At 42.4% G+C, this 15,397-nt stretch overlaps 1 protein-coding gene across 2 annotated transcripts in view; it reads right to left on the minus strand.

The window, feature by feature from the left end:
- LOC106594383 (chitobiosyldiphosphodolichol beta-mannosyltransferase) overlaps window positions 1-14,640 on the minus strand; it is a 32,581-nt gene extending 17,941 nt beyond the window's left edge. Inside the window, exons 1-11 of one of the 2 annotated variants that reach the window (XM_045715901.1) lie at window positions 14,329-14,640; window positions 14,089-14,166; window positions 13,318-13,421; window positions 11,426-11,574; window positions 10,373-10,462; window positions 8,494-8,604; window positions 7,444-7,565; window positions 6,203-6,241; window positions 3,534-3,593; window positions 1,798-1,908; window positions 1,121-1,235 (exon numbers count right to left, since the gene is read on the minus strand). In XM_045715901.1, the coding sequence (XP_045571857.1) occupies window positions 1,121-1,235; window positions 1,798-1,908; window positions 3,534-3,593; window positions 6,203-6,241; window positions 7,444-7,565; window positions 8,494-8,604; window positions 10,373-10,462; window positions 11,426-11,574; window positions 13,318-13,421; window positions 14,089-14,166; window positions 14,329-14,620 (1,271 nt within the window). In that variant the 5' untranslated portion in view covers window positions 14,621-14,640. The remainder of the gene's footprint in view (window positions 1-1,120; window positions 1,236-1,797; window positions 1,909-3,533; window positions 3,594-6,202; window positions 6,242-7,443; window positions 7,566-8,493; window positions 8,605-10,372; window positions 10,463-11,425; window positions 11,575-13,317; window positions 13,422-14,088; window positions 14,167-14,328) is intronic. The other variant, XM_045715902.1, reaches the window with a different exon arrangement.
- Between the last annotated feature and the right edge of the window lie 757 nt (window positions 14,641-15,397).

A 15,397-nucleotide genomic window follows, 5' to 3' on the forward strand; every position in this document is an offset into this window, starting at 1 on the left:
TTTAGAGTATTCCCTCAGCAGTAGGTGACTGTTGACCCAGGGTTTAGAGTATTCCCTCAGCAGTAAAAGGTGACTGTTGACCCAGGGTTTAGAGTATTCCCTCAGCAGTAGGTGACTGTTGACCCAGGGTTTAGAGTATTCCCTCAGCAGTAGGTGACTGTTGACCCAGGGTTTAGAGTATTCCCTCAGCAGTAGAAGGTGACTGTTGACCCAGGGTTTAGAGTATTCCCTCAGCAGTAGGTGACTGTTGACCCAGGGTTTAGAGTATTCCCTCAGCAGTAGAAGGTGACTGTTGACCCAGGGTTTAGAGTATTCCCTCAGCAGTAGGTGACTGTTGACCCAGGGTTTAGAGTATTCCCTCAGCAGTAGGTGACTGTTGACCCAGGGTTTAGAGTATTCCCTCAGCAGTAAAGGTGACTGTTGACCCAGGGTTTAGAGTATTCCCTCAGCAGTAGGTGACTGTTGACCCAGGGTTTAGAGTATTCCCTCAGCAGTAGGTGACTGTTGACCCAGGGTTTAGAGTATTCCCTCAGCAGTAGGTGACTGTTGACCCAGGGTTTAGAGTATTCCCTCAGCAGTAGGTGACTGTTGACCCAGGGTTTAGAGTATTCCCTCAGCAGTAAAAGGTGACTGTTGACCCAGGGTTTAGAGTATTCCCTCAGCAGTAGGTGACTGTTGACCCAGGGTTTAGAGTATTCCCTCAGCAGTAGGTGACTGTTGACCCAGGGTTTAGAGTATTCCCTCAGCAGTAGGTGACTGTTGACCCAGGGTTTAGTGTGTTCCCTCAGCAGTAGGTGACTGTTGACCCAGGGTTTAGAGTATTCCCTCAGCAGTAGAAGGTGACTGTTGACCCAGGGTTTTGAGTGTTCCCTCAGCAGTAAAGGTGACTGTTGACCCAGGGTTTAGAGTATTCCCTCAGCAGTAGAAGGTGACTGTTGACCCAGGGTTTAGAGTATTCCCTCAGCAGTAGGTGACTGTTGACCCAGGGTTTAGAGTATTCCCTCAGCAGTAGGTGACTGTTGACCCAGGGTTTAGAGTATTCCCTCAGCAGTAAAGGTGACAGCACAGAGTGTGTGTGGGCATGGTGTTAGAAGATGCCTGTTAAAGAGTCCTGTCTCACCAGTAGAAGTGGATGGCACAGACAGGCAGACAGCAGCCAAACATGTCCACCACCTTCATAGGCAGGTCCAGACCACTAGACGACTTATGGAGACAAACACCCAGATCTGCTGAGCCTGGGACAGGGAGAACATTCAGAACATCAGTACAGACACACAGCCTGGGACAGGAAGAACATTCAGAACATCAGTACACACACACAGCCTGGGACAGGAAGAACATACAGAACATCAGTACAGACACACAGCCTGGGACAGGAAGAACATTCAGAACATCAGTACAGACACACAGCCTGGGACAGGAAGAACATACAGAGCATCAGTACAGACACACAGCCTGGGACAGGAAGAACATTCAGAACATCAGTACACACACACAGCCTGGGACAGGAAGAACATACAGAGCATCAGTACAGACACACAGCCTGGGACAGGAAGAACATACAGAACATCAGTACAGAACGACAGATCTGCTGAGCCTGGGACAGGGAGAACATACAGAGCATCAGTACAGAACAACAGACAGACAGACAGACAGACAGACAGACAGACAGACAGACAGACAGACAGACAGACAGACAGACAGACAGACAGACAGACAGACAGACAGACAGACAGACAGACAGACAGACAGACAGACAGAGATCTGCTGAGCCTGGGACAGGGAGACCACACTAACCTAGCAGAACAGGGTAGTCCTCTGCCTCCAGCCATGGAGTACAGATCTTCACATGCTCAAAGCTCAGGGTGTCTATCAGCTTCCTGTAGTGGTCCTTCTGAGGACCCTTACCTGGTCTCACACACACAGGGAATTGAAACAATACGTATCTAGGGTTAACAGTATAGGACCGACAAGAACTGTAAAGGTTTTTCTCACTTGGTTTAATCTAGCAACAACAGGTTACTTGATAATGGCATTTTTTTTGTGAGGCTTCTCAATCAAATCACATTTATTCATAAGGCCCCTTTTTACATCAGCATTTGACGCAAACGCTGCGTTTACACAGGCAGCCCAACTCTGATATCTTGCCCAATTATTGGCAAAAGACTTGATCTTTTACTGTAATCCGGCCTAGACCACACAGACCTGCAGCAGTATACTGTCAACACTATAGTTACCTGTGACCACACAGACCTGCAGCAGTATACTGTCAACACTATAGTTACCTGTGACCACACAGACCTGCAGCAGTATACTGTCAACACTATAGTTACCTGTGACCACACAGACCTGCAGCAGTATACTGTCAACACTATAGTTACCTGTGACCACACAGACCTGCAGCAGTATACTGTCAACACTATAGTTACCTGTGACCACACAGACCTGCAGCAGTATACTGTCAACACTATAGTTACCTGTGACCACACAGACCTGCAGCAGTATACTGTCAACACTATAGTTACCTGTGACCACACAGACCTGCAGCAGTATACTGTCAACACTATAGTTACCTGTGACCACACAGACCTGCAGCAGTATACTGTCAACACTATAGTTACCTGTGACCACACAGACCTGCAGCAGTATACTGTCAACACTATAGTTACCTGTGACCACACAGACCTGCAGCAGTATACTGTCAACACTATAGTTACCTGTGACCACACAGACCTGCAGCAGTATACTGTCAACACTATAGTTACCTGTGACCACACAGACCTGCAGCAGTATACTGTCAACACGATAGTTACCTGTGACCACACAGACCTGCAGCAGTATACTGTCAACACTATAGTTACCTGTGACCACACAGACCTGCAGCAGTATACTGTCAACACTATAGTTACCTGTGACCACACAGACCTGCAGCAGTATACTGTCAACACTATAGTTACCTGTGACCACACAGACCTGCAGCAGTATACTGTCAACACTATAGTTACCTGTGACCACACAGACCTGCAGCAGTATACTGTCAACACTATAGTTACCTGTGACCACACAGACCTGCAGCAGTATACTGTCAACACTATAGTTACCTGTGACCACACAGACCTGCAGCAGTATACTGTCAACACTATAGTTACCTGTGACCACACAGACCTGCAGCAGTATACTGTCAACACTATAGTTACCTGTGACCACACAGACCTGCAGCAGTATACTGTCAACACTATAGTTACCTGTGACCACACAGACCTGCAGCAGTATACTGTCAACACTATAGTTACCTGTGACCACACAGACTGGCAGCAGTATACTGTCAACACTATAGTTACCTGTGACCACACAGACCTGCAGCAGTATACTGTCAACACTATAGTTACCTGTGACCACACAGACCTGCAGCAGTATACTGTCAACACTATAGTTACCTGTGACCACACAGACTGGCAGCAGTATACTGTCAACACTATAGTTACCTGTGACCACACAGACTGGCAGCAGTATACTGTCAACACTATAATTACCTGTGATGACACAGACCAGCGAGGGAAGAGAGGCTCCTGCTTTCACAAACCCCTCGTAGTCTGGTAGAGAAAACACACAAGGTTAATTCAAGGGCTTGTATCCCAAACATCACCCTACTCACTATGTAGTGCACTACCTTTTGACCAGAGCCCCATGGGCCCTAAGAGGCTTCTCTTTTAGAATCACTGATTAGACATGATGGATTGTAATTAAGAATGATTAGACAGGTGAATTATAGTCACTGATTAGACATGATGGATTCTAATTAAGAATGATTAGACAGGTGAATTATAGTCACTGATTAGACATGATGGATTCTAATTAAGAATATTTAGACAGGTGAATTATAGTCACTGATTAGACATGATGGATTCTAATTAAGAATGATTAGACAGGTGAATTATAGTCACTGATTAGACATGATGGATTCTAATTAAGAATGATTAGACAGGTGAATTATAGTCACTGATTAGACATGATGGATTCTAATTAAGAATGATTAGACAGGTGAATTATAGTCACTGATTAGACATGATGGATTCTAATTAAGAATGATTAGACAGGTGAATTATAGTCACTGATTAGACATGATGGATTCTAATTAAGAATGATTAGACAGGTGAATTATAGTCACTGATTAGACATGATGGATTCTAATTAAGAATGATTAGACAGGTGAATTATAGTCACTGATTAGACATGATGGATTCTAATTAAGACTGATTAGACAGGTGAATTATAGTCACTGATTAGACATGATGGATTCTAATTAAGAATGATTAGACAGGTGAATTATAGTCACTGATTAGACATGATGGATTCTAATTAAGACTGATTAGACAGGTGAATTATAGTCACTGATTAGACATGATGGATTCTAATTAAGACTGATTAGAAAGGTGAATTATAGTCACTGATTAGACATGATGGATTCTAATTAAGAATGATTAGAGAGGTGAATTATAGTCACTGATTAGACATGATGGATTCTAATTAAGAATGATTAGACAGGTGAATTATAGTCACTGATTAGACATGATTTATTCTAATTAAGAATGATTAGAGAGGTGAATTATAGTCACTGATTAGACATGATTTATTCTAATTAAGAATGATTAGAGAGGTGATTTATAGTCACTGATTAGACATGATGCATTCTAATTAAGAATGATTAGACAGGTGAATTATAGTCACTGATTAGACATGATGGATTCTAATTAAGAATGATTAGACAGGTGAATTATAGTCACTGATTAGACATGATTTATTCTAATTAAGAATGATTAGACAGGTGAATTATAGTCACTGATTAGACATGATTTATTCTAATTAAGAATGATTAGACAGGTGAATTAGTCACTGATTAGACATGATTTATTCTAATTAAGAATGATTAGACAGGTGAATTATAGTCACTGATTAGACATGATTGATTCTAATTAAGAATGATTAGACAGGTGAATTATAGTCACTGATTAGACATGATGGATTCTAATTAAGAATGATTAGACAGGTGAATTATAGTCACTGATTAGACATGATGGATTCTAATTAAGAATGATTAGACAGGTGAATTATAGTCACTGATTAGACATGATTTATTCTAATTAAGAATGATTAGACAGGTGAATTATAGTCACTGATTAGACATGATGGATTCTAATTAAGAATGATTAGACAGGTGAATTATAGTCACTGATTAGACATGATGGATTCTAATTAAGAATGATTAGACAGGTGAATTATAGTCACTGATTAGACATGATGGATTCTAATTAAGAATGATTAGACAGGTGAATTATAGTCACTGATTAGACATGATGGATTCTAATTAAGACTGATTAGACAGGTGAATTATAGTCACTGATTAGACATGATGGATTCTAATTAAGACTGATTAGACAGGTGAATTATAGTCACTGATTAGACATGATGGATTCTAATTAAGAATGATTAGACAGGTGAATTATAGTCACTGATTAGACATGATGGATTCTAATTAAGAATGATTAGAGAGGTGAATTATAGTCACTGATTAGACATGATGGATTCTAATTAAGAATGATTAGACAGGTGAATTATAGTCACTGATTAGACATGATGGATTCTAATTAAGAATGATTAGACAGGTGAATTATAGTCACTGATTAGACATGATGGATTCTAATTAAGAATGATTAGACAGGTGAATTATAGTCACTGATTAGACATGATGGATTCTAATTAAGAATGATTAGAGAGGTGAATTATAGTCACTGATTAGACATGATGGATTCTAATTAACAATGATTAGACAGGTGAATTATAGTCACTGATTAGACATGATTGATTCTAATTAAGAATGATTAGAGAGGTGAATTCCAGTGCTCCACCACATGGCTTTCATCTGTCAAGTCTTTTCTACTCAGAGATCGCTTCAAAGAAGGAAGCAAGGAAAGATGGATGGGACAAAGGAAGGAAGGTAGGAAGGATGGATGGGAGGAAAGATGGGTGGGAGGAAGGATGGATGGGAGGAAAGATGGGTGGGAGGAAGGATGGATGGGAGGAAGGAAAGATGGATGGGAGGAAGGAAAGATGGATGGGAGGAAGGAAGGGAGGAAGGATAGATGGAGGGAGGAAGGAAGGATACTCTTTAAAATGGGGCCCAACTGCAGATGATAATGATTACCTTCCAGAGCCTTCAGCAGAATGGAGAAGTCCTCATCCTCTGTTGAACACAGACAGGGGAAACAGTGAGAGACCCTAACAAGTATTTACACCTGACAGCTGTGTGTACTTACATTGTACACATGTCGACTAAACACAGAGACAGGATTGTATTTTATGTACAACACAGAAAACCTCTAGTCTGATCCCCATCCTGACCTGACTCCAAACAGAATGTAATCCCCATCATGACCTGACTCCAAACAGAATGTAATCCCCATCATGACCTGACTCCAAACAGAATGTAATCCCCATCATGACCTGACTCCAAACAGAATGTAATCCCCATCATGACCTGACTCCAAACAGAATGTAATCCCCATCATGACCTGACTCCAAACAGAATGTAATCCCCATCATGACCTGACTCCAAACAGAATGTAATCCCCATCATGACCTGACTCCAAACAGAATGTAATCTGGCTCTAGTCTGATCCTCATCCTGACCTGACTCCAAACAGAATGTAATCTGGCTCTAGTCTGATCCCCATCATGACCTGACTCCAAACAGAATGTAATCTGGCTCTAGTCTGATCCTCATCCTGACCTGACTCCAAACAGAATGTAATCTGGCTCTAGTCTGATCCTCATCCTGACCTGACTCCAAACAGAATGTAATCTGGCTCTAGTCTGATCCTCATCCTGACCTGACTCCAAACAGAATGTAATCTGGCTCTAGTCTGATCCTCATCCTGACCTGACTCCAAACAGAATGTAATCTGGCTCTAGTCTGATCCTCATCCTGACCTGACTCCAAACAGAATGTAATCTGGCTCTAGTCTGATCCTCATCCTGACCTGACTCCAAACAGAATGTAATCTGGCTCTAGTCTGATCCCCATCATGACCTGACTCCAAACAGAATGTAATCTGGCTCTAGTCTGATCCTCATCCTGACCTGACTCCAAACAGAATGTAATCTGGCTCTAGTCTGATCCTCATCCTGACCTGACTCCAAACAGAATGTAAACTCACGCGATCAGGATGTTTGGATGAGGCTAAAACTGCTCTCGAGGTAAGAAAAACAATTAAGATTGGGGTAAAAATCCAGAAAAACTTTCCATCTAAACAGAATAAAATGCAGAGTCTCCTGGTGCTTACGAAATGGCACCCTATTCCCTATGTATTGTACAACTTTTGACCAGAGCCCTATGGAGAATAGGGTGCCATTTGGGACATCAAACTGTGCCTGTGGGATACTGACCAGACCAGCTGGTGCTGCTGATCAGTAGGGCAGGTCGACCTGAGGTCAAGGTCACAGAAAGGTCACTGGGGTCACGACCTGTAAACGCTGTTCTCTCTGTCTCACCACCAGGGCGCTCACCACTGTAACAGACACAGTGGTTATAACATGTGTTATAACATGTCTATGATAGTGTAATATATATTTTTTATGATAGTTCTTTATCTTTCCAATGTAAACAGAAATACAGTGGTTATAACATCTGCTATGACATGTCTAAGATAATGTAATATATTTTATGATAGTTCTTCATCTCTCCAATATAAACAGAAACTCAGTGATTATAACATGTGTTATGTCATGTCTGTTAAATGTATTTGATAGAGTAATGACATTATAACTGTTCCTTATACTGTCAAAAGGCAAAGAAAGCAGCCCAAGACTGGCAAAGTTAATACCTGTAGTACAGGCCGTGTTCCTCCAGGAACTAAGAGGATAACTGTAGTACAGGCCCTGTGTTCCTCCAGGAACTAAGAGGATAACTGTAGTACAGGCCCTGTGTTCCTCCAGGAACTAAGAGGATAACTGTAGTACAGGCCCTGTGTTCCTCCAGGAACTAAGAGGATAACTGTAGTACAGGCCCTGTGTTCCTCCAGGAACAGTTATAATGTCATTACTCTATCAAATAAATTTAACAGACATGACATATCCCTCAGTTCCAGGTCTGGTGAGTCTAGTAGTCTGTTCTTGAGACTGGTCAAGACTGTCCCTCACTAAAGTTATCCTCTTAGTTCCTGGAGGAACGCAGGGCCTGTACTAAAGTTATCCTCTCTTCTCCTGTACTACAACAGACTATACTAGACTCACCAGACCTGGAACTGAGGGATAGTCTTGTCCAGCCTCAACAACAGACTATATGACTCACTGAGTCTTGAAAAATACTAGACTCACCAGACCTGGAACTGAGGGATAGTCTTGTCCAGCCTCAACAACAGACTATACTAGACTCACCAGACCTGGAACTGAGGGATAGTCTTTGCCAGCCTCAACAACAGACTACACTAGACTCACCAGACCTGGAACTGAGGGATAGTCTTTGCCAGCCTCATGAACAGCTGGTGCTTTAGGTCTACTGAAGTCTCCTTGAAGATAGCAGGTGGCTTGTCATACAATGTGGTCGCCCTATAGGAGGAGAATAAGGCAGGTGGCTTGTCATACAATGTGGTCACCCTATAGGAGGAGAATAAGGCAGGTGGCTTGTCATACAATGTGGTCGCCCTATAGGAGGAGAATAAGGCAGGTGGCTTGTCATACAATGTGGTCGCCCTATAGGAGGAGAATAAGGCAGGTGGCTTGTCATACAATGTGGTCACCCTATAGGAGGAGAATAAGGCAGGTGGCTTGTCATACAATGTGGTCACCCTATAGGTGGAGAATAAGACAGGTGGCTTGTCATACAATGTGGTCGCCCTATAGGAGGAGAATAAGGCAGGTGGCTTGTCATACAATGTGGTCGCCCTATAGGAGGACAATAAGGCAGGTGGCTTGTCATACAATGTGGTCGCCCTATAGGAGGAGAATAAGGCAGGTGGCTTGTCATACAATGTGGTCGCCCTATAGGAGGAGAATAAGGCAGGTGGCTTGTCATACAATGTGGTCGCCCTATAGGAGGAGAATAAGGCAGGTGGCTTGTCATACAATGTGGTCGCCCTGTAGGAGGAGAATAAGACAATAAGTCATGACAATAGTAGTCAACCATCTTCTCTTTCTGTTACCTGTAAAACCAATCACCTGGGAAAGACCACTACTACTTACAGACAAGATAGCTGTAGACAGACAATAGTTTGATCTTGCAAAGGAAACCATTGTCATGTAGGCCTACACTTTAGATATGTCTCCACATCCTGTCATGTTTGTAGACGTGTCTCCACATCCTGTCATGTCTGTAGGCGTGTCTCCACATCCTGTCATGATATGTGTCCACATCCTGTCATGACATTGGATGTGTCTCCACATCCTGTCATTACATGTGTCTCCACATCCTGTCATGTCTGTAGATATGTCTCCCCATCCTGTCAATAGATGTCTCCACATCCTGTCATGTCTGTAGATATGACTCCACATCCTGTCATGTCTGTAGATATGACTCCACATCCTGTCATGTCTGTAGATATGACTCCACATCCTGTCATGTCTGTAGATATGACTCCACATCCTGTCATGTCTGTAGATATGACTCCACATCCTGTCATGTCTGTAGATATGACTCCACATCCTGTCATGTCTGTAGATATGACTCCACATCCTGTCATGTCTGTAGATATGACTCCACATCCTGTCATGTCTGTAGATATGACTCCACATCCTGTCGTGTCTGTAGATATGACTCCACATCCTGTCATGTCTGTAGATATGACTCCACATCCTGTCATGTCTGTAGGTAGAATGGGTCTTTCAAAGTATTACAGCCGGTCCCAAGCCCCTCCCCTAACCCAGAAATGTAAAGTGGAAGCAGTATGGAGGCAGGTTTGCCACTACACTGCTTATACCTGTCCAGACATGTCATGGCCAAGGGTTTAGTCATGGCCAAGGGTTTAGTCATGGCCAAGGGGAAGAGATAGGGATAGGAGGGATAGATTCAGACTCCCCACTGCATCGGTCTGTCCCACCCTCCGTCCGTCTATCTGTCTCTGTCTGTCTGTCCCTCCCTCCGTCCGTCTATCTATCTATCTCTCCTTGTCTATCTGTCCCTCCGTCCGTCTATCTGTCCCTCCCTCCGTCCGTCTATCTGTGTCTGTCTGTACGTTTGTTGTTTGGTGTATGTCCGTCCGTCTATCTGTGTCTGTCGTTCCGTCTGTCTATTGAGGTCTGTCTGTATGTCCGTCGTCTATCTATCTACGGATGGATGGATTGATTGACAGACGGATGTTGAAAGTAAAACAATCCTTACTCGATGTTCCAGTTGTTCTGAAGGTCTTCCTTCATAGCGTTGGTGACACAAAGGTTATGGCTGGAGAATCGCCCAAACAACTGCTCATACCTGCCAGAGACAGGACAGGGGACAAGAACATGGGTCCTATTCATTAACGCACACCGTAGCAAAACAGTCTGCAACAATTTCTTGGATAAATTCAGGTAGGTCCCTCCCTGATCTGCCCGTTTGGTTCCTACTGAAGAAGACCATGTTCATGCAAAGCTGTAGATACACAGTGCATTCAGAAAGTATTCAGACCCCTTGACTTTTTCCACATTTGTTACAGAGATGGTTGTCCTTCTGGAAGGTTCTCCCATCTCCACAGAGGAACTCTGGAGCTCTGTCAGAGTGACCATCAGGTTCTTGGTCACCTCCATGACCAGGGCCCTTCTCCCCCGATTTCTCAGTTTGGCTGGGCGGACAGCTCTAGGAAGAGTCTTGGTGGTTCCAAACTTCTTCCACTAAAGAATGATGTAGGCCACTGTGTTCTTGGGGACCTACAATGCTGCAGACATGGTACCCTTCCCCAGATCTGTGCCTCGACACAATTCTGTCTCAGAGCTCTACGGACATGCTTTGACCTCATGGCTTGGTTTTTGCTCTGACATGCACTGTCAACTTTTGGACCTTATACAGACAGGTGAGTGCCTTTCCAAATCATGTCCAATCAATTGAATTTACCACAGGTGGAGTCCAATCAAGTTGTAGAAACATCTCAAGGATGATCAATGGAAACAGGATGCACCTGAGCTCAATTTCATGTCTCATAGCAAAGGGGCTAAATACTTATGTAAATACGTTTTGTTTGTTTGTACATTTGCAACATTTTCAAAAAAAACAGTTTTTGCTTTGTCATTATGGGGTATTGTGTGTAGATTGATGCGGATTTTTGTTTATTTAATCCATTTTAGAATAAGGCTATAAATTAACAAAATGTGGAAAAAGGGAAGGGGTCTGAATACTTTCCGAACGCACTGTATATAGGGAATAGGGATCTATTTGGGACTCAGCCATGGTGATGTTACTGACCACTGTGCCAGCCTGACGATGGGGTGGTCCGGGCCGTGTGAGAGGGCCATGATGGTGTAGCCGTAGTTGTGCCAATCAATGATGAACCTGGTTCCTCTCAGACCACACACCAGCCATGTCACCACTATACTGGGCAGTCCTGGAGGATTCTGGGGGAGGAAGAGGTCAATAACACACCAGCCATGTCACCACTATACTGGGCAGTCCTGGAGGATTCTGGGGGAGGAAGAGGTCAATAACACACCAGCCATGTCACCACTATACTGGGCAGTCCTGGAGGATTCTGGGGAGGAAGAGGTCAATAACACACCAGCCATGTCACCACTATACTGGGCAGTCCTGGAGGATTCTGGGGGAGGAAGAGGTCAATAACACACCAGCCATGTCACCACTATACTGGGCAGTCCTGGAGGATTCTGGGGGAGGAAGAGGTCAATAACACACCAGCCATGTCACCACTATACTGGGCAGTCCTGGAGGATTCTGGGGGAGGAAGAGGTCAATAACACACCAGCCATGTCACCACTATACTGGGCAGTCCTGGAGGATTCTGGGGGAGGAAGAGGTCAATAACACACCAGCCATGTCACCACTATACTGGGCAGTCCTGGAGGATTCTGGGGGAGGAAGAGGTCAATAACACACCAGCCATGTCACCACTATACTGGGCAGTCCTGGAGGATTCTGGGGGAGGAAGAGGTCAATAACACACCAGCCATGTCACCACTATACTGGGCAGTCCTGGAGGATTCTGGGGGAGGAGGCAAGTACAACTGAACAGAATAGAATGAATAGAATAAGAATATAAGTAGAATATAATTTAAATAAGTAGGATAGAACACAATAGAACAGAATAGAATGACAGGTCAGGTCCTTAATAAACACTATTAAAACCAACATTAAATTCAACCTTTACTATAGCAAAACACATTAACAGCATCCTACCAGTTGTTTTATGGGGAAATCACAGCAGTATCTGTAGATATCTCAGGACACAAACAGCATCCTACCAGTTGTTTTATGGGGAAATCACAGCAGTATCTGTAGATGTCTCAGGACACAAACAGCATCCTACCAGTTGTTTTATGGGGAAATCACAGCAGTATCTGTAGATGTCTCAGGACACAAACAGCATCCTACCAGTTGTTTTATGGGGAAATCACAGCAGTATCTGTAGATGTCTCAGGACACAAACAGCATCTTACCAGTTGTTTTATGGGGAAATCACAGCAGTATCTGTAGATGTCTCAGGACACAAACAGCATCCTACCAGTTGTTTTATGGGGAAATCACAGCAGTATCTGTAGATGTCTCAGGACACAAACAGCATCCTACCAGTTTTTTTATGGGGAAATCACAGCAGTATCTGTAGATGTCTCAGGACACAAACAGCATCCTACCAGTTGTTTTATGGGGAAATCACAGCAGTATCTGTAGATTTCTCAGGACACAAACAGCATCCTACCAGTTGTTTTATGGGGAAATCACAGCAGTATCTGTAGATGTCTCAGGACAAACAGCATCCTACCAGTTGTTTTGGGGGAAATCACAGCAGTATCTGTAGATGTCTCAGGACATATGACATGATAGGTTAGAAAACAGAATAGAACAAAGTAGAACAGAATAGAATAAATGAAAGTTCACAGGTTCTTCTGCAAGTTCTTCCAGTCAATAAGTAGAAATGTTTACATTATGTTTATTGTATTGTAGTAGAAATACCTGCATGAGAACACACACACACACACACACACACAGCAGAGTGTATTGTAAAACTATTCCTGCATGAGAATATAGAACACACACACACAGCAGAGTGTATTGTTGAACTATTCCTGCATGAGAATATAGGACACACACACACACACACAGCAGAGTGTATTGTAGAACTATACCTGCATGAGAATATGGGACTGGACGTCAGTCTTCAATAACACCAGGAGAAGCTGCAGGGACTGGAGAATCACCTTGGTAACATAGCTCACCATCCTAGGACCCACTGGAAACAGACAGATGGATTCGTCTCAGTGCTCTGGTAGTGGCTCTCAGAAGCAGACTATATTATGGCATAGATTCAAGACCTAACTACTGTTATACAACCAGTGATTAGTCATTCTCATTGTTACAGTCTATCTAACCCATAGTATACACTAGACAACATACACATGGGCACATTTATACACTATATTATACACACATATATGTATATATATATTATTCACACACACACATATATATATATTTTTTTATTTTTTATTTTTTATTTATTACCAGTCAAAAGTTTGGACACACCTATTCATTAAAGGGTTTTTCTTTATTTTTACTATTTTCTACATTGTAGAATAATAGTGAAGACATCAAAACTATGAAATAACACATATGGATATATTTTAGCATTTGGTAATATGGCAGAAATATACTGTAATATGGTATAAATATACAGTAATATGGCATAAATATATGGTAATATGGTATACATAAATATATGGTAATATGGTATACATAAATATATGGTAACATGGTATAAATATACAGTAACATGGTATACATATACAGTAATATAGTATACATATACAGTAACTATATGGTATAACTATATGGTAATATGGCATAAATATACGGTCATGGTATGTGCTGTAAACTCATTTCCAGATCAGTTCCAGTACCTTGGAGTCCTTTAACTTCTGTGATTGGGATGATTGTGATCCTCTCATCTCCAATCACATCCTGATGAGGCTTGGTACCTGACAATAACCACAACATGTAGTCACAGTAGAGAATAGTCAGAAGGGCTAGAGTTGGCAAGAGCACAAACAAATCTGGGACCCGGCCAGCAGGGAGGCCACAAATGAAAGTATAGCGCCATGTTTATTTGTACATATAACACAATCAATCTATTCATTTACCAGGGAATCCAACAAACGTTACGCTGTAACCGTGTTTGCTGAGCGAAAGGGCATGGTACTGCATGCGAGGGCTGCGTCCGATATCCCCCAGAACCAGCACACATACACGCCGCTCCGTCAACGCATCTCTTCTCCGTAACTTCAGCAATAACTGGGTCACCAACACGGCAGTAACAGTAACGGAGACCAGTGTCCATCGTACATTTAAAGTGGTCAGGTAAAACCCTGCCAGTAATGTGAAACCTATCAGTGGAATTGTCGCCAGAGTCATAGATGCACTGGCATCCGCCATGTTTGTTGTGACTGCTGACGTGTCTCAGTGTGACGTAACGGGGAGGAGGGGTTCAACTGGGATTTAAAGGTACCGTGCACCTACAGTGTAATCATTAGAGCAAACATTTGTTCAACTAAAACGACAGTCTCTAATGCACAAATACAGGTAACTCCCTCCCCATTACGTTCCGGTCGCTTCCATTTAATACACGTTTTCCCATAGAATTGTATTTTACATTTTGGGACTCGTGCCGCGTTCAAAACAACTCGGAAACTGTGAATCTCCGACTTCAGTGCGTTCAAGACAACTTGGAACTCGTAAAAAAACGAGCTCTGACTGGTAAAATTCTATAGTTAATTGCAAAGAAGAACAATGTGTACATATTGCAGATAAATACTTTAAGAGAATGGAAGAATCAAATGTTTTATTATTTAAATATTGACAAAAATATGGCTACAGATACAAACACCATAACACAATCTGAAGTCATGTTGGGTTTTACAAGCATTGGAAACAACCAGTGGATGAAACCAATGGCAATTGATTATGAGAATAAATAACAAACAATATAAATAATAATTTAAATATTGAACAAATATGTATAAGTACTGATAGGGTGGCAACATGTGGGTATGAGCAAGTGTGGTGTCATTAACATTTGTCGAGTTTTATGTTGTTTTTTTTTACTAATCTTTTTCAATTTTGACTGTTGTGCAATAAGTCCTTGCCTAGTCATGCCGAGTATTGTGTATCTATGCATGTCTAAATGTTTAATTAATTGTAGGAAAACGAAAT

The sequence above is a fragment of the Salmo salar genome, chromosome ssa03 (assembly GCF_905237065.1).
Source record: "Salmo salar chromosome ssa03, Ssal_v3.1, whole genome shotgun sequence".
Taxonomy (NCBI): domain Eukaryota; kingdom Metazoa; phylum Chordata; class Actinopteri; order Salmoniformes; family Salmonidae; genus Salmo; species Salmo salar.